General features: G+C 35.3%; 1 protein-coding gene across 3 annotated transcripts in view; it reads right to left on the bottom strand.

The window, feature by feature from the left end:
- SPATA5 (spermatogenesis associated 5) overlaps positions 1-20,646 on the bottom strand; it is a 360,927-nt gene that overhangs the window by 264,794 nt on the left and 75,487 nt on the right. For all 3 annotated transcript variants that reach the window (XM_049631141.1, XM_049631144.1, XM_049631143.1), the window contains exons 12-13: positions 4,700-4,753; positions 2,519-2,598 (exon numbers count right to left, since the gene is read on the bottom strand). In XM_049631141.1, the coding sequence (XP_049487098.1) occupies positions 2,519-2,598; positions 4,700-4,753 (134 nt within the window). The remainder of the gene's footprint in view (positions 1-2,518; positions 2,599-4,699; positions 4,754-20,646) is intronic.

The following is a 20,646-nucleotide window of genomic DNA, read 5'->3' as shown; positions in this document are numbered from 1 at the left end:
ACAGGGAGGAGGAGAAACTAGTGGTTGTCATTAGATACCTACATAAGCATGAAAAGTCTCTCATTCTACAAGCACAAATATTTCTAAAGCTAAGCAAACAATATACCTATGCTCTGTTTACAATGTGCTTGCTGGCGGCAAACCTCAGTTTCATAGCTAACTTGAGTAACTTCAAATAGTCAAAATAATTGATTTACCAAACAGGATAATAAGGACTAGCATATATCATCAATTCTCTGCTCAATTTGTTAAACATCTTAAGTTTAGAAATTAAAATCTTGGTAAGAAGAAGTTTTTCATGCACTATCATTTTTGAACTAGTCATATGGGTTTGATTTGAATGTTATCACAGGAAACATAAAACTGTTGAACAAATGAAAGCAATAACTATTCTATATCACAATATTATGTAGAAATGCCTCCTAGTTTATGGAATTTTTAATTTTTCTATGTTTTCTATTTCTCTAACAATGCATAAAATTGGTTTAGTACCTTCGGAATTTTATACCGTTATCTATCAATAGCTGTTTATTTTAAAGTTCTAGAAACTGTACAATTCAAATAGCTGAAGAACAAAAACATACATGTGTAGGCTTTGTATGTTTTAGTTTTTAGGTGCCAGCATTCTACTTAGATAAAACAATCACTTTCTAGGTAATGCTAGCCCATCACAAAATTTAGAAACAAAGAAAAGAAAACAGGGTAGCATTCTCTTTGAGATTCTTATGGCTATAAAACACAATCTATAGAAGACTTAGTGCACTAAAGGTACAACCAAAAATCTCTACAGTGGACCATTAGCATTATGTTTACTTATCAGCCTCATTGCTGCTTTCTAAAATGTCAACAAATGTGACCAAAAATTTTTCTATACAAAGGAAACAGCATTGAATTTATTTGAATTTAGCTTGAACAAGCCACTGAGGGAGGGAGGTATAAATATACAACATGATGAAGACTAGTAGGGGAAATTATATCTGGAGGCTGTAAATCATTAGCATCTCTTAAAATATTTGCACCCAATTCCTACTGGGCCAAACTTTCTGCAAAAACAGGATTTTTCTATCAAACGCCTTGTCTGGTTTCTCACACCACTATATTTCAAAAGCATTTTATGAGAACTCTGCTACATATTCTACCTCCCATCTGGTTCATATTTAAACAATGTATCCTACCCTATTCCTTTTTTAGGCTCCAAAAAGGTCTGTGATGTCACAAATATGTGGCAGGTCATGCTACTTCAGCAAACTTCTCAGGCTTCTTTTCCTTCTCTTGTAGTTAAAGGTGAACTTGAGCTATTTGTAACCTTTTGTCGTATCTCATCTCAGAAGTTATGAAAGAATTCAAGTACTTCAACTCATAAAATAAAAAGACTGGTTGATATTGCAGGATATTGAATGGGTAGAGTGAAGAGTAGGACAGACTACCTCTTAAAATAGTCTCCTAATGACAGTTTATACTCATCTCATGAGGCAGCTCTCCTCAGGAAGGAAGAGAGCACCGATGCCTCTTATAGACTTTAATATTGGGGACCTACAAGGTGCCTTCTACCATCACTGTAATTATCATCAGCAGAACTTTTCTAATAAATATATACATCAGGAAGCTATGCACAAAGCACACACATTAACATTCTCTACATGAAGTACTTACAGCACATAATCCTTAAAAGGACCTATAAACATTTGTAGAGGAAAAAAATCATACTTGCAAATAGTGCACGTGCATGCATGCACCTATACATATACACACATACACGTACATACATCTGTATACATATATACACGTTATTTGAAATGATATAAATAATCTTTATTGCTTAAGATTCAGGAATAAAACTATTAACACTAATTTTTATTCTATTGTAACTATATTTTAGGAAACATGATCTAATCTAGAGAGTATTAAAATCTTTTATTATAATTGGTTTTACTGTATTGTATAATTATTTTTAATGGAGTGTTGCTTATAGTTTTTATCATACGTTTATAACAACCAAAATTCTGATAGGCAGTGCCAGGGGGGGTCTCTGTAAATAGGGGTATCTGTAAATAATAAACTATGAAAATTAACTCAAATGCCCCAAATGGATATGAATGCTTAAAAAAAAAAAGGTATATGGGGGCACCTGGCTGGTCAGTTGGTTAAGCGCCAGACTTCAGCTCAGGTCATGATCTTGTGGTCCATGGGTTCAAGCCCCATGTCCAGCTCTGGGCTGACAGCTTGGAGCCTGGAGCCTGCTTTGGATTCTGTGTCTCCCTCACTCTCTGCCCCTCACCCGCTCATTGTCTCTCTCTCTCAAAATAAATAAACATTAAAAAACACTTTTAAAAAACATATATGAAAGTATTATAAAATGAGAACATAAAATAGTTGGATATAAGAAAAAACTTACATGAATTAAAAATTATTTTATGGAGGCCAAATACTTTGATGAATAAAATTTGTATAAGAAATACTATATCCTCTACAATGTAATCACTGATATTTAATTGCAGTCCTATTAAATATTTCTTACCTGCCCCTTTCAACTGCTAAGGCATCAAGTTCATCAAAGAAAATAATGGAAGGAGCCACTGCTCTCGCTTTTCGGAAGATCTGGTGAAAAAAGTACCACATTAACTAAAGATTAGCAAACTTCAGAAACTCTGCAGTTGGGTTTTAGTTTGAAAACTGTTAGGAACTAAATCTATTATATACAAGTCAACCAGCCCAATCATGACCTTCAGCAGGTAACTTTACTTCTCTAAACTTCAATTTCCACATCTATAAAGTGGAGATAATGGTAAATGCTTGCCTCAGAAAATTATTTTAAGAATTGAATTAAAAAAAAAAAAGAATGCAAAGCATTTAGCACAGTGCCTGGAACATAGTAAGAGCTCAGTAAATGACAGCTATTATTAACTATCATAAACATATGTTTAAAAGAAAAGCCATAAACATGTAAAATCAGTTATAGCTTAGCATATAAAATACCCATAAACCCAAAAGCCACATTCCTTGCTCATTTCTCTGAAGACAGTATGGGAAAGTAATGATTGATGTAAAGCCAGGACAAGAAAAATGATCAAAACGTGGAAGAGCCAGAGCTGTGAGAGGGGGGATGGGCTAAATGGGTAAGGGGCATTAAGGAATCTACTCCCTGAAATCAATTGTTTCACTATATGCTAACTAATGTAGATGTAAATTTTAAAAATTAAAAAATTAAACAATTAAAAAAAAAAAACTTGAAAGAGCATAGACTGATTAGATCAGAAGTCAATCAGACTATCAATGTTAGAGACTGGCCAGACAGCCATGGGGCGGGGGGGGGGGGGGGGGCACATATGGAAATGGCCTAGAAAAAATCAGCACAGGCAGAAAGAAATCCAAAGGTGTGTTTCCTGTAACCTAGACCCCCATTTTCTGGTCACAAGGATCATGATCATAAAAATTCAAAACCGTTATCGTAACATTATTAATAAACATTTCCTTTTTTCCTACAACTGCCATTGTCTACATTTTAAATAATAAAAATAGGACAAAAGTAACTTAAAATTTTTTTCTCAGATGAAAAATGAAGTATTCTAATTTCTAATACTCTTGGGTTGGCACCCAGGTATTCACAAATGGAGACCATCCATTCCATTCCTGGAGACCATCCATTCCATTGCTGTTTGTGTGTTCTTGTCCTTGCTTAGCTTCTGAAAGAATACAGGCTGTCTGTGTGAGGCAGACTAACCTCTGCTTAGCAAACCAAAACCTGTGGTCAAATTACTGTAGTTACCCAAGTCCAAGTGCCCTGATTTTGCATGAATTTACCAGTTGTGTAGCTTCCGCGATATGAATGAGTAGCCTATCAATCAGGAGCTGGCTTGAGGCACCTGGGTGGCTCAGTTGTTTAAGATGACTCTTCATTTTGGCTCAGGTCATGATCTCACAGTTCGTGACATCAAGCCCCATGTCAGGCTCTGCACTAACAGTGTGGAGCCTACTTGGGATTCTCTCTGCCCCTCCCCTACTCTCTCTTAAGAAAAATAAATTAAAACAATCAAGCACTAACTGTAAATCTTAGAAGAGGGGGAATGCACTGTCTAAATCACTAGGCAAAGGTAAAACAATTAAAATGAGAGTAAAGTGAAATTTTTTTATACTAAGCTCATTTCATTTAAAGGACTACATAATTTAAAGGATTTAAATCTCATTCTGAGATCAAGCATTCCTTATAAGTCAGATGCACATTTTTTTTTTCGTTTTTAGTGAAATTCTGGCAGTTGTTACAATCTTTATTTGGTAAAACTAACGGCTGGTAATATGATGATGTTTAAAAACAAAAACAAAGGATTGTAGATTATCAAAACTGAAATTTTTAAAACATTTTTATTTATTTTTTACAGAGAGAGAGAGAGACAGAGCACAAGTGGGGGAGGGGCAGAGAGAGAGGGAGACACAGAACCTGAAGCAGGCTCCAGGCTCTGAGTTGTCTGTCAGCACACAGCCCGAAGCGTGGCTCGAACTCATGAACCATGAGATCATAACCTGAGCCGAAGTTGGACACTTAACCACTGAGCCACTCAGGTGCCCCTCAAAATTGTATTTTTAAATAATAAAATAATATTTGCCTGAAGAAAAAATACACCACTAGAATTTTGATTTGGAAATTTCATAATCAGTAACCCAAAACAAAATGAAACCATACACAAAGACATAATTATCTTACCTCTCTAACAGCCCTTTCAGATTCACCAACGTATTTATTCATTAATTCAGGCCCCTGCATGAAAAGAGAACAACTGTTCAGTGTCCTTATAAAAATGCAACCATATATATGTCTTTCAATGAAAGAGAAAATGAATACGTAAAAGAGGAAAAAGAGAAAAAATAAAAATCTGCTCTTAATTAAACTGGTTCCTTTAGCACACTTATTTACATTGGGTGTTATTTATGCCTCAAATATTAAAGCCATTCTGTCCCAGAAACTAGACATCAGTACAAAGGAAAAGCTATGGCTAAATATAATAGTTTAACCTCTTCTTCATCTGTCTTTCATTCATTCATCAATGAATACTTTTTTTACTCTGTATCAGGCACAGTGCTAGGCACTGAAGATAGAACAGTCTAATTTTGGAGACCAACAAAGAGATACCATCCAAGTATTCCCACGTCTAACCAGAGACTGGTTCTGAGTAGGTCTACACGTCATTTTAGAACCCAGTCCACTAGATCAATGGCACTCTGTGACAAGAAACAAAACCTCAAGGCTACTCTTCTTATGACTCCATGATAATTCCTAAGAATTGAATGGAAGTCATGTAATCCATGATATTATCTTACAGTCCCTGTGTGTTTCCTATACAAATGCCACTCTCAAGCTCTCTGCTCTCACTTGACTTGGCCATCTAGGCACTGAAACTGCAGGGCCAAACATGCTCTTACCAGTTGATTCAAATGAGCACATTGAGAGAAAGTTTCCATAGCTGAGAAGGACATTTGGCATTATAGAACAAACTTCACACTAGTATCTGAAGGGAACAGTTGTGGTTCTCAGGACAACAGGGTTTTGTTTTTTTGTTTTTAATACCCCATGACTTCTTGTGATGTGAGGACTATGTACCATGAGAAAGTAGATAGTATGCAATAAAAAAAGAAGGCCCACTGTTTTTCATACAATATATGATATTTTACATATTTAAGAAAGAAAAAATGTTAACATTCAAAAATGTTAAATGTCATTGGGGAGTCAGTGGGGTGAGGGACATGATTGTTCTGAAAGAAAAGCAGCAGATAATACAGGGGAATTTTATTTGGAATGACTGATTAAATAAATAATTAAGGATGATAGTAGCCAGGCTTCTCACTATTAGAGGAGTTATAAACATATAAATAAAGAAAATAAGAGTAAATTCTGCTATATTGAACTGACATTGGAATTATCAGTATAATTTCAAGATTTTCAATATACTTAGCTAAATAAATATAGATAAAAATGTGTATGGTGTGTGGGGTGTGTGTGTGTGTGTGTGTGTGTGTGTGTGTGTGTATTCCTGAGCTCTGTTCTGTGAGATAACCTGAGAACAGCCATACCCCAATAGCAATAAGCACAGCTGGCACCCAGAGCCCGGCTTTTAAGTTTTAAAAACTTGGTTGCCAAATTCTCCACCAAAAGGCATCAGGGCGTCTTAAAGAAATGGCAGATTCCAAGGCTGGGAAAGGCAAAGTACAAAATGAGTCTGGAAATCTTACTGCAAGAAAGTGCTCAGAGAGACGTAAAACTGCCAAAAGCACACAAATACCAGGCTAAAAGAGCCTACTGGCCAAAGTGATACAATGGAGACATCAACACAAATGTTGGTAAATGAATGCTGATCCACTGAATAGCACAGAAATTCATAAGCCGATGAAGATATAAATTAATATAAATAAATGAAATATTTGTTAAGGAACAAGATATATAGTCTCAATGTAACTATCCACAAAGTAACATGAACTTCATGGGGATAACAGTAATTTTACAGTGGAGAAGCTTGGCAGACACCATCATAATCAAAGTTAACGTTAGTAGTAATGGGACAATTTGAAATCAAGTATCATTTGATAGGATGCAATGAGAAGAACATAGCATTATTTCTATGAAAAATCTGAATCGAAACATGAGTAAATATCAGAAAAATCCAAACTGAGAGATATTTTACATAATAACTGACCTGTAATGTTCAAAAATGTCAATGTCATGAAAGTAAAGGAAGGACTGAGAAACTGTTTTCAACTGAAGAAGACATAAGAGACATGACAAATAAATAGAACACATGATTATGGACCAGATCATTCTGTCATAAAAGACAGTTCAGGGACAAGTGATAAAACTTATATGGTAATAATAATGTTCTTTTTTAATTTGATGGTTTGCACTATGGCTATGTGACCAGAATGTATTTTTTGGTAGAAATACACATTAAAGCATTCAGGGTAATGGAGCATACAGCAGCAAATTAATCTCAAATGCTTTAAAGAAAAACAAAATTATTTGTGACTACTCCTGCAAACTTTCTATAAAGTTTAGAGAGTTCAAAAAAAAAAAAAAAAAAGAAGAAAAAAACCCCAACTTGATCCACAGACAGAAATATTGAAGTTTAAAAAGATTCAATATTCTTAGGCCCAGAAATAATAGAAATGATAAAATTAGCAGACCAGGTATTATAAATATAATAACTGCAGCAGTGAAAAATCAGTAAACTTGAAGACAGAGCAACTATTCAAACTGAAGCACAGAAACAAAAAAGACTGAATAAAAATGACTAAGGGAATCTGTATAACCATATAAAAAGATTTAAAATAAGTCTAATTGGAGATCAAGAAAAAAGCTTAAGGAGACAGACAAAAATATACACAAATTTGATAAAATCAGTGAAACCACAGATCTAAAAGGTTCAACAAATCTCAAATATAATGGGGAAAAAAATTATACCAAGTACATCAAGATCAAGTTATTGGAAACCAGCAATAAAGATAAAATCTTAAAGAGAAGTCAGAGAATATAAAGACACATTACACATAAACAAAAGAATCACTACTGGCTTCTCATTCAAAACAATATAAGCCAGGTGATATCAGAGCAAAAGTACTGCAAAAAAAAACAGTTGTGAAGCTAGAATAGCATAGCCTTAAAAACTATAGGCAATGGGTGGCTTGGTCGGTTAAGCGTCCGACTTCGGCTCAGGTAATGATCTCACGGTCCGTGAGTTCGAGCCCCGCGTCGGGCTCTGTGCTGACAGCTCAGAACCTGGAGCCTGTTTCAGATTCTGTGTCTCCCACTCTCTCTGCCCCTCCCCTGTTCATGCTCTGTCTCTCTCTGTCTCAAAAATAAATAAATGTTAAAAAAAAAAATTACAAAAAAAACTGCAGGCAAATAAAGGACTGTATCAGATAAACAAAAGCTGAAGGAAATTATCATCAGTAAATCTCCACTACAAGAAATGTCAAAGGAAGTTCTTAAACCAGAGGGGAATGTGTATCAAATACAAAGAAATGAAGAATGTTGGAAATGTGGCTATGTGGCTAAATATAACATCCTCCTTTTCTCATTAATTTCTTGAAAAGACAATTGACCATCATGGGGCACCTGGGTGGCTCAGTGGGTTAAATGTCTGACTTGATTTTGGCTCAGGTAACCATCTCAAAGTTCATGAGATCGAGCCCCACCTCAGGCTCTGTGCTGGCAGCATGGAGCCTGCTTGGGATTCTCTCTCCCTCTGACCCTCCCCTGGTTGTGCTGTCTGTCAAAATAAATAAATAAACATCTAAAAATAAAAGATAATTGACCATCTAAAGCAAAAGTAATAATATATTGTGGGGTTTATACACATGCAGAGATAAACTATAGAACAAATATAACACAAAGGAAAGTAAATTTTAAGAATCTTACTATATATATAAAGTAGCATAGTATAATTCCAAGGTAAACTATAAATTAAGTCTATATATAGACTATAAGACTATAAACCTAGAGCAAGTATTTTTCTTAAAGTAAAACAAAGAAGTTTAGCTATTAAGAAAATAGGGGAGATAAGAGAGGATAACAGAATACATTTGACTAATCCAAAAGAAGACAGAAGGGACAATTGAACAAAAAATTATGGGTGTAAATATGCCTGATGAAAAAGGAGACAATCTTTAATACTGTTTTTGTATACTTATCTCCACAATGGGTGCTTCAAAAATACTGAAATATGGTAACAAACGAGTACATTAAAACATATGGGGATCAGGGTGGAATAGTCAAGGATAAGAATAAGAAAAGAATAGGAAGAGTATCTCAATGTTCAGGTGACCAAAACCAGCTGCCCCAAAGATACTGCCATTAGGTTCAGTTGAGTTATTTGATAGCATCAACACTGAAATCCTTAAGTAATGAGAGAGACAGTCCTATCTTTCTACCTGATTTTTTTTATTAATCGAGGATTATGCATGAGTAAATTTTATATAACATTAACAAGTTAATTGGTTCCCTAAAAAACAAAACAAAAAAACCTCTCCTCTACTTATGTCTATTTTCCTCTTTAAAAATAATCTTTTCAAAATTATTTCAGAGTAATAGATCTAAAAAAATTAGTGTTTGAGGCCAATTAGGGGCAGATGTATTAAAAGCATAAGTATGACATATTATAAAATATCATCTAACATATAAGGTATTTTTACTTCTATATCACAGACTGAAATCCACCATAAACCAGGGAACACATAAACCATCTGTAAGCAAACACATTATTAAGAAAACTTGCTTGGGACAGTGCTTTTGATGACTAAATTTTATAATTGGTATACCGATTGTTTATACACTGGTACACCGATTGTTTATACATTGGTACTTAAACTGTCTCCAAGCAATCACGTTTACACAATGAAGTTGTTTCTAAGCTTATTTCCCCCAAAATAGAACATGATTCACGATTCTAATCTTAACATTGATGACTTAATTATCTTAATTTCTTAAATAATGCAGTCCCAAATAGATTTAACTTCAATGAAGATGATGAAATATTGGTTATGCTGAAGCAGAATGTTTCCACATTTTGAAGGACTTTGAAGAAACAGCAACAACTTAATACCAAATCATTTTATAAGCTTGTTTTTATACACAGGTTAGACTATGTGATAGGAACACAAAATTTACACTTACAGCCAGCAGGGAGGTAAATAAACTTGAAGGCATTTCTCAAGTATTGTGGAATTAAGAAAGACAACATATAAAGAGCCAGACAATAAATATTTTAGGCTCTGTGGGCTACATACGGCCTGTGTCACATTTTTCTTTTTCTTTTAACCTCTCATTAAAAATATAAAATTTATACTTAACTAAAGGGCTAGATTAAAACAAGCTGCTAGAGGGAGGGAGCCAAAACATAAGAGAGTCCTAAAAACTGAGAACTGAGGGTTTATGGGGGGTGGGAGGGAGGGGTGGATGGGTGATGGGTATTGAGGAAGGCACCTGTTGGGATGAGCACTGGGTGTTGTATGGAAACCAATTTGACAATAAATTTCATAATAAAAAATAAAAAATAAAAATAAAAAAATAAAAATAAAACAAGTTGCAGGTTGGATTTGCCCAAAGGCTGTGTAATTTGCTGACCTCTTATCTAGATTAATCTCACACAAATTGAAATAGTTCATTTCTGTCAACAAGATTCAAAGTCATCAAGAATATCAATGACATGATTGGTGAGTAAAAAACTTAAGACTCCAAAATTTTAGGAAAACTGATCAAAACATTAAGGGAAGGGCACCTGGGTGGCTCAGTTGGTTGAGTGACTGACTTTGGCTCAGGTCATGATTTTGTGGTCTGTGGGTTTGGGCCCCACGTTGGGCTCTGTGCTGACAGCTCAGAGCCCCGGGCCTGCTTTGGATTCTGTGTCTCCCTCTCTCTCTCTCTCTCTCTCTGTCCCTCACCCACTTGCACTCTGTATCTCTCTCTCTCTCTCTCTCTCTCTCAAAAATGAATAAACATTAAAAAAATTTTTCAAAAAAAATTAAGGCAAACAATTGATACTTAAAAGAAGGCAATTTCAAAATACCTAGTAACGTTTAAGATGTTCATGCTCAATAACAATAACCTCTATGTATATATACACCAGAGAAACCCTTGTACATATACCCAAGGAGACATATACAAGAATATTATAGAAGCACTTTTTGCAGCCAAAAAAACCCTCTAAACCTGTAATTCATTAATATAAAAATGGGTGAAACAGATAAAGAGGTATAAACTTCCAGTTATAAAATAAATAAGTCATGGAGATAAAAAGCACAGCATAGGGAATAGTCAATATTATAATAACGTATGACAGATGGTAACTACACTTATGATGAGCAATGAGTAATGTATAGAATTGTTGAAACAATATGCTGTATACTTACTTGAAATTAGTATAACATTGCATGCCAATTTTTTTTATTATTATTATTCTCACATTAGCTAACATATAGTCTTAGCTTCAGTAGTAGATTCCAGTGATTCATCACTTACATACAACATGCAGTGCTCATCCCAACAGGTGCTCTCCTCAATTCCCATCACCTATTTTCCCCACTCCCATCAACCCTGTTTGTTCTCTGCATTTAAGAGTCTCTTATTGCCACGTAGTACTCCATTGTGTATATAAACCACAATTTCTTTATCCATTCATCAGTTGATGGACATTTAGGCTCTTTCCATAATTTGGCTATTGTTGAGAGTGCTGCTATAAACATTGGGGTACAAGTGCCCCTATGCATCAGTACTCCTGTATCCCTTGGGTAAATTCCTAGCAGTGCTACTGCTGGGTCATAGGGTAGGTCTATTTTTAATTTTCTGAGGAACCTCCACACTGTTTTCCAGGGTGGCTGCACCAATTTGCGTTCCCAACAACAGTGCAAGAGGGTTCCCGTTTCTCCACATCCTCTCCAGCATCTATAGTCTCCTGATTTGTTCATTTTGGCCACTCTGACCAGTGTGAGATGGTATCTCAGTGTGTTTTTGATTTGTATTTCCCTGATGATGAGCGATGTTGAGCATCTTTTCCTGTGTCTGCCATCTGGATGTCTTCTTTGGAAAAGTGTCTATTTATGTCTTCTGCCCATTCCTTCACTGGATTGTTTGTTTTTTGGGTGTTGTGTTTGGTAAATTCTTTATAGATTTTGGATACTAACTCTTTATCGGATGTCATTTGCAAATATCTTCTCCCATTCCATAGGTTCCCTTTTAGTTTTGTTGATTGTTTCCTTTGCTGTGCAGAAGCTTTTTACCTTGATGAAGTCCCAATAGTTTTTATTTCCCTTGCGTTCAAAGACATGTCAAGTAAGAAGTTGCTACAGCTGAGGTCAAAGAGGTTGCTGCCTGTTTTCTCCTGTAGGATTCTGATGGTTTCCTATCTCACAATTAGGTCCATCATCCCTTTTGAATTTATTTTTGTGTACTGTGTAAGAAAGAGGTCCAGTTTCACTCTTCTGCATGTTGCTGTCCAATTCTCTCAGCACCATTTGCTAAAGAGACCATCTTTCTTCCGTTACTCTTTCCTGCTTTGTCGAAGATTAGTTGGCTCCATTGCATGCCAACTATACTTCAATTTAAAAAATGGGTAAATGAACTGCAGTGTCCTCATAAAGTGGGACTATAAAAGTATAAATGAATGAAAACAAAATTTTTTTTAAAAAGGTGGGGGGTGCCTGGGTGGCTCAGTCAGTTAGGCATCCGACTTCGGCTCAGGTCATGATCTCACAGTTTGTGAGTTCGAGACCCGCGTCAGGCTTTGTGCTTACAACTCAGAGCCTGAAAGCAGTGTGGAGGTTCCTCAGAAAATTAAAAATAGACCTACCCTATGACCCAGCAATAGCACTGCTAGGAATTTACCCAAGGGATACAGGAGTACTGATGCATAGGGGCACTTGTACCCCAATGTTTATAGCAGCACTCTCAACAATAGCCAAATTATGGAAAGAGCCTAAATGTCCATCAACTGATGAATGGATAAAGAAATTGTGGTTTATATACACAGTGGAATACTACGTGGCAATGAGAAAGCATGAAATATGGCCTTTTGTAGCAACGTGGATGGAACTGGAGAGTGTGATGCTAAGTGAAACAAGCCATACAGAGAAAGACAGATACCATATGGTTTCACTCTTATGTGGATCCTGAGAAACGTAACAGAAACCCATGGGGGAGGGGAAGGAAAAAAAAAAAAAAAAGAGGTTAGAGTGGGAGAGAGCCAAAGCATAAGAGACTGTTAAAAACTGAGAACAAACTGAGGGTTGATGGGGGGTGGAGGATGGGTATTGAGGAGGGCACATTTTGGGATGAGCACTGGGTGTTGTATGGAAACCAATTTGACAATAAATTTCATATATTGGAAAAAAAAATAAAGATACTACTTAAGGTTTAAAAAAAAAAAAAAAAAAAAAAACTCAGAGCCTGGAGCCTGCTTCAGATTCTGTGTCTCCCTCTCTCTCTGACCCTCCCGCACTCATACTCTGTCTCTGTCTCTCTCTCAAGAATAAACATTTAAAAAAAAATTTCTTTTTAAGTATAAACGAATGGCTAGACTAAGACACTTTGGAAGAAGGGAGACCAGCAAGAAAGCTGTTGTTATACAGCCAAAATGCACTACCTTATACATCTACAACCAAGAGTAAGAAAGTTCTTAATGTTTTGCCAAATTTTTAAAGGTCTTTTAACAGTTGTAATATTCTCCATTGATCATTTTTGCCTGGTTTCACCTCACACGATCATTTTTAGTCCTGCACTTCAGTGCAAAACAATGTCTGCCCTTTCATAATATACAAAGTCAAACAAATAAAGCAAGTGCTATTCATTTGCAATATGATAAATTATACTTTTACCCAAAGGAGACTGTGGACAAGGAGTTGAGAAAGTGAACAATAAAACAAGAACCAGGGCCCACTGAATAAAACAAACTTTATTTATTTTGGGGGGCAGATTTTTATTTTTTTAGTTTAATAATTTATTATCAAATTAGCAAACATACAGTGTATATACAGTGTAGTTTGGCTTTGGAAGTAGATTCCCATGATTCATCACTTACATACAACAACTGGTGCTCATCCCAACAAGTCCCCTCCTCAATGCCCATCTCCCATCTTCCCCATCCCCCCCAATCCCTGACTGCCATCAACCCTCAGTTTGTTCTCTGTATTTAAGAGTCTCTTAAGCTTTGTCTCCCTTTCTGTTTTTATCTTATTATTCTTTCCCTTCCCCAATGGTCTTCTGTTAGATTTCTCAAATTCTACATATGAATGAAAACATATGATTTGAGACCTGTCTTTCTCTGACTGACTTATTTCACTTAGCAGAATACCCTCCAGTTCTATCCACATTGCTGCAAATGGCAAAGATTTCATTCTTCTTCATTGCCAAGTAGTATTCCATTGTATATAAATACCAAATCTTCTTAATCCATTTATCAGGTGTTGGACATTTGGGCTCTTTCCATTATTTGCCTATTGTTGACAGTGCTGCTATAAACACTGGGGTACCTATGTGCCTATGAATCAGCACTCCTGTATCCTTCAGATAATTAGGAAAATGGATCTTTTTTGGAAAGGGGATTTAGAGGGGATAGAGTGAGGAAAGGGTGAGAAATTTTTATGCAGAATGTTACTTCATTTAGGGTAACTAATTAGGCAAGTGTGGCATGATAAGAATCAGAAAGGAAATTGCTGGTGTCACTGTTGTTTTTAATGTAATGATTATCATGTCTGCATTATTCTTATTGTTCTTACAGCAACTCTCCATAAAAGTCAAGGGCATGAAATAAGATAGTCATCCAGTGAAGATGTATCTTTAAATTCAGGCAATATATACACTGCATATATGCTGCTTTCTAATTATCTGGTTTAACTGAAGGAAAGCAGCTAGAGAATCTGAAAAAATGATTAATGTTTTCCACAGATCATGGTTCTAAAAAGGATGACCTGAACTTCAGGTTTGAAAAGTGTAAGATTATGATCTCTAAGAATACAATATCAATATCCAGCTACTGATAATGGAAAGATTAATGTTTTAAATATCTGATGTACAGGCAAACAGACTTGATATTATGTTGAAAATGTGAACATATGGCATTTGACCTCAATCAGTAAAGGGGCATTACCCTACTACATAGAGGTAAGCTACAGGAAACCTATGAATAAGAAACAATATGTTTTTTTTTCTACAAAACAAAAGAGGAAACAACAACAACCAGATTTGAAAGTATAACCTAAGAATTTTGTACTGTAAAGAAAATGAGTTGGAATAATTCAAGCATTATAAAGTCATAGCAGTAATAAAAATGACTTCTGAGGGCCCCTACAGAACATATGATTTTGCATAGAATAACACACTGATGAATCATACCTAGATAACTGGCCTGTAAAATGCAACCCAGTAGCTGCACTGATATGTCACATAGGTCTAGAATTCTATAAAGTTTGAGCTTAAAGCTCAAACTGCCAAAAATTACTATATTCTGGTACAAAGAGTTGCAAAAGTTGCAAAAGATTAAATTCCGTTTCAAAGACATATACATTTTATTCTAACAGAAAACTTAAGGAATCATAAGCTATGATGCTATACGTTTTTTTCCATTTGAAGCCAAATATATATCCATATCTTAAAATCAGAAGAAAGTAGCAACTACTGTTAACTAATTTCATGAAATCTTGCTAAATGCTTGATATGTATTATCCCCCAATGCTTACAGGAGTCCTCTGAGGTAAATACTCTTATTAGTAGAACTCTACAGAAAAAAATATATAAAGTTTAAGTAATCTGCACAGTTACACAGCTTAATAAACAGCAGAACTGGTGTACAAGTCTCTTAACAATTACACCTGACAATTAGAGAAAATGCCCTAAAAGTTTAGCAACCAACAAGAACAAAGGATAAGCCACAGATTGGAATATAAGCATTGTGAGAACTAATCAGAATGTTGTTAGTGGAAGGGCTTTAAGAGTCATTTAGTCTAACTTACTTCACTGAAAACCAGAGGAAAACAAAGCACAAAGAAGGATATGTCAAAAGTCCTAGAAAAAGTTAAATGGAAGAAATGATAATAAAAATGCAGGATTTTGGTTCCCAGACCATTCTTTCTAAAAACTATAATGTCCTCTATTTTCTCCAAGCCCTTTTATTTTTTTAAATGTTTATTTATTTATTTTTGAGAGAGAGAGAGAGAGATCACAAGTGGGGGACAAAGAGAGAGAGAGGGAGACACAGAATCTGAAGCAGGCTCCAGGTTCCAAACTATCAGCTCAAGAGCCCAAGAAGAGGAAGGAAGAGAAGAAAACACCCCCTCCAGTTCCAAAGAAGCCAGTTAAATCCAAGCTGGCAGTGAGCCACGACAAGACCTCCGATGTCAGGGACAAGCAGTGTCAGGAGGCCCGCAAGAGACTCCTGGCAAGCCAAGCGGGCAGCTTCCGTGTGGCAGAACTCAGCCACAGAGAGTGCAGACAGCATCAAGATTTATGTCCCTGAAGCCCAGACCTGACTCTGAGACCAGGAACCGGGAACCAAATAATTTTAAGTCATTAAAAACAACAACAACAACAACAACACACACACACACACACACACACACACACACACACACACACACACTAACCACGAACCGTGAAATCATGACCTGAGCTGAAGTCAGATGCTCAACCGACTGAGCCACCCAGGTGCCCCTACAAGCCCTTTTAAAAATAAAACATTTTTAAAAAAGGAAACATGCCCTTAAGATTTTACATGGTACCAGCAATTCAGATTCAAAGGTATCTGTGAGAGCAGAACAAGCAGCAAGTGCAAAGTGTTAATTCTCAATAAATAGCTGCTAACATGGGTTATTTGAAAATAAGAATTTTATTGATATCCATTATAAACAAGAGAACATTTACATCAACATATAAGGGTTAGAGATGTATAGCATGGTCAATGAGTCCCACATTTGCTCATAAGTTTTTTTGTAACTCTTTAAAATACATAATACATAAATGCATAGAATAGATAGGGTTGATGGGACTAGATACGGTAATTTCTTTTTCAATTTTACTTACCAAATAGCTGTGCTTTGTTAGTGCTGCCACATTTCACCTGCCTAGACAATTTGCTTCACTCACAAGGGTGATCAAGAAAAACTACCAAAAATAAAAAAGTACCATAAATAGTCTTATTTTGGAGTAGTGTTATTTTTCATGTTTCCATGATTAAGATTTCAAGTGCTCAAATTTACTAAACAAATATAACATAAATACATGTAAAGATATTTGTCCAGCTATGCTATTAATCCAGTGAAAACTAAATCTGACTTATCTTTTACTGTTTCATGATTTTATACCATATCAAGTCAGAAACTCGAATATAATATTTATACTTCATGCTCTTGCAATTTTGCCCCTTTAATCAGTACTGGGTTTTTTACAGTCTTCCCAAGGGCTTTTTAAATGTGTCTGACACTTGCCTGTTGCTTTTGGCTATTACAATTCAAACCAAGCTTTTATAAGTTCTAAAATGTCTAGGGAAGGCAAGTTAACCTAAGTGTTAACTATGGTTAAATGTTATGGAATATGCTCATAAAAACCCAAACTCACATGAGATAGAATTACATATATGTAATAAGAGTAAAGGATCTTGAAAATTAATAAAAAGTACAGCATCAGCACATACAGAAGGCCATTTCGGGAAAGCACTTCAAAGGGTTTGAAAACAGGCATCAAGTACTAGGCAAGAAATGCCTTGGGCAAGTAAAAACCCTAAAAAGGGAGAGGGGCTAGCAGACAAGGGAACAGAATTCAAGCTGTTCCTCTCAAAAAAATATAACACAAACCTTCCCCACAATTTATTCATTCAGGAAACAAAAATGACACATTTCAGAATTTACACAGCGGCACCATGCTGACTACAATTCAGCTGGCTATAAAGTGTGAATGTATATACATGCCCACAAAAACCCTTTATATGACTGTTGACCACTCTAGTCATTCTCCATCTCCTTTACTAAACACAGAATTGCAAACACTGGCTCTCACCTTGCATGCTTCCATCTCTGGAAATGACCTTTCTCTTGAGTTACACACCCATATTTACAAAGGCCTTTTGGACATATGTGCCATATTGTTCTAACGGCATTTCAAAGTCCACATGGCTAAATCCCAGTCTGGTATCTGCTCTCCCACCTCTAATCTGCTTCTCTTCCTCATTGCTAACTTTTTGAAGCTAGGATATTTCCATCTGTTAGTCACTTAAAGTAAAAATTTTAATCACCTTTGAGTTCTCTCTTTCTCATTTCTCACATATGATTAATCATCAAGATTCTAAATATTACCCATTTCATTATATCACATGTTTAGTCAAATGTCACTTTCACTAAATTATGAGTTGACAGACAGCAAAGAGCCCATCTACTGCATCTTTGTTTACATCTGTACATGTACAGAAACACAGAACACAGAACACACAGAATTATAATCATCTGAATTATACCACTTAATAATCTGAATTACACAACTATGTGTGTAAAACATTTACAAATAATTTTTAAAATATTATAGACACAAAATTATAATATTTCAACTTCAATTAAATTTCATTCAAAAGAGAATTAAAAGGAGGAAAACATGACTAATTTCTCTCAGCCGCAATCCATGAATAAAAAATTAAACCAACCCAATAATAAAATTTTCTATTATGAAGTAAACTTCTTAGAAGTCTGAGAGTATTCTTCTCTTTTTTAAATCTAAGTCTTCTTAGATTCAAAATGCTAAAAGTTTTGTTATTTTAGTTCATATTATTGTAATTTTTTGCTTTTAGCCAAATGTTATACAATATTTTCGCATCAAGACATCTTTTACATAGCGGTTTTATTGACTGATATAAGCCCAAAATTTATTAAGATTCAGTTTAACATATGATGCTTCAACTTTAACATCTCAGCTTAGTGTACAAATAATGCCATATTTAAGTAAATCCAATCTAACTTCTACATAATTTTGCGATACTGACAAATAGCACATTATTCTATTTGTCCTAACACTTGATTACTATTAGTCACTCCCTAATAGCCATTCAAACAGTGATAAAATTAAGTATATATCTTTATTTAATAATGATGCAAATAACTGCCAATTTAAGCATATGGGGCATATAAGAACACTACTTGGAGAAAAGCTGAAGGAATTATTAAAGTTAAAAAAAAAAAAAAAACCTAAAGGAAATTAAATAGAATCTCAAAAGGTATCAGAATCTAGATGAGCCCAAATAAACCTACAGAAGGAGAATAAAGAGTTAGGGTCCACAAAAGGCATGAATCTGGACATGGCTCCTGGTGAGACTCTAAATTAGAAGCTATATCTAAGGTGAAAGAAAAAATAACCCAAACACTCAAAGAAAGTATTCTTTATAATGTTGGGGTGTGGGTCTGGGGCCAGAACCAACATACTCCTTTATAGGCTTCAACTGAGAAATGCAGTGAAATAGGCAAGCTCAGGGAAGTCCCAAACCCAGATTCCCCAGCCAATTTCCTCTCAGGGCTTTATTTTCCCAGGAACTTTCCATTATCACTATGAACAGGGGGATGACGAATAGGAAAGAAGGTCTCCCCCAAAGCCCTTACCCTAGGACCTGGCAACCTCCCCCATGATTTTTCTCCTTCCATATATTCCACTCTTTCTGTATAACGCAGTACATAGAACTATAAGCCAGTCTTTTTAACTTCAGTTATGTTCATTAAATGTCTGTAATGTGTCTGTGATTCTGACCATAAAACTCTTTATTTAATTAATAGACCTTTTCTGGTAAAGTTTAGGATTTACAGAACAATTAAGATAGTACTGAGTTCCTATATACACCACCCCATAATCCCCCACTGCACACTTAGTTTCCCCTATTATTAATATCATATAATAGTACAGTACATTTGTTATAACCAGTTAATAATAATATATCAATAATAGTTCACTAAAGTCCATAGTTTATTCAGATTTCCTTAGTTTTTATCTAATGTCCTGTTTCTGCTCTAGGATCTCATCCAGAAAACCACCATAACATTATATTTAGCTATCATGTCTCCTTGGGCTCCTCTTTGCTGTGAGTTTCCCAGACTTTCCTTACTTTTGATGGCCTTGACAGTTTCAGGAGTACTGATCAGATATTTTATAGAACATCTTTCAATTTGGTTTTGCCTGTTTTTCTCAGACACAGATTATGAGTGTTTGGGAGAAAGACCACAGAAATAAAGTGCCATTCTTGTCACACTATCAACATGACTAATCACCTGGCTGAGGTAGCATTTGTCAGGGGTCTCCACTATTAAGTAGCTCTTCCCTACCCCCTTTCTATATTGAACCCTTTAATATAGAAGTCATAAGTATCTATAGTCCACACATAAGGAATTGAGTTGTTATGCCCTCCAAAGTTTCTTCACTTACTTCTTAATATCCTAATCCTCTCAAAGAGCCTATACAGATAAAACAAACAAAACTGAGACCAAGAGAACTTATTTAAGGCTACAGAACTAAAAAGTGCAAGGTTAGGAATCAAACAAAACTGAGTCCTAGCTTAGTGTTCTTTTCATTATAATACAATTTCAAGAGCACAAATTATATAGTAATATGTCAATTTCAAACTCCACATTATTCAACCACTAGTCTCCTTCCATATACTCCTTTTATTTTTTCTTTTTCTAAGCATGCTCCATGCCTAATGTGGGGCTCAAACTCACGATCCTAAAATTAAGAGTCACATGCTCTATCAACTTCTATTTTATTCATCAGGTTCCTGTTTCTCTGGCAGTGATTACTCTTTCTTATTAATTTAACTAACTTCTACTCTAAAGCCATGTTATTTTTCTCAGTTTTCTTTGTCCTGCAGAAACAAATTTTTTTGAACTATGTCCCAGAAACATCTTTACACTTCTATGAACCTACCCTATAGAAACTGCCTGAACTACCTTTGCCAGTAACATGATGTAATTAATGAAAAAAGCACTAGACACTAAATTTAAAAAAAAAAAAGTAAAATGGAAGGCTGTATAATATAGTGGGTCAGAGCTTAGACTCTGCAGTCAGAAAGTCCTCTGATCAAATTTCAGTACCATCACTACAACTCTGACCTTGGAAAAGGCATTTCACTTTCTTAAACATTATTATACTTATTT

The sequence above is a fragment of the Panthera uncia genome, chromosome B1 (genome assembly GCF_023721935.1).
Source record: "Panthera uncia isolate 11264 chromosome B1, Puncia_PCG_1.0, whole genome shotgun sequence".
In the NCBI taxonomy this organism is placed as follows: Eukaryota; Metazoa; Chordata; class Mammalia; order Carnivora; family Felidae; genus Panthera; species Panthera uncia.
This window is presented reverse-complemented; position numbering and strand designations above follow the sequence as displayed.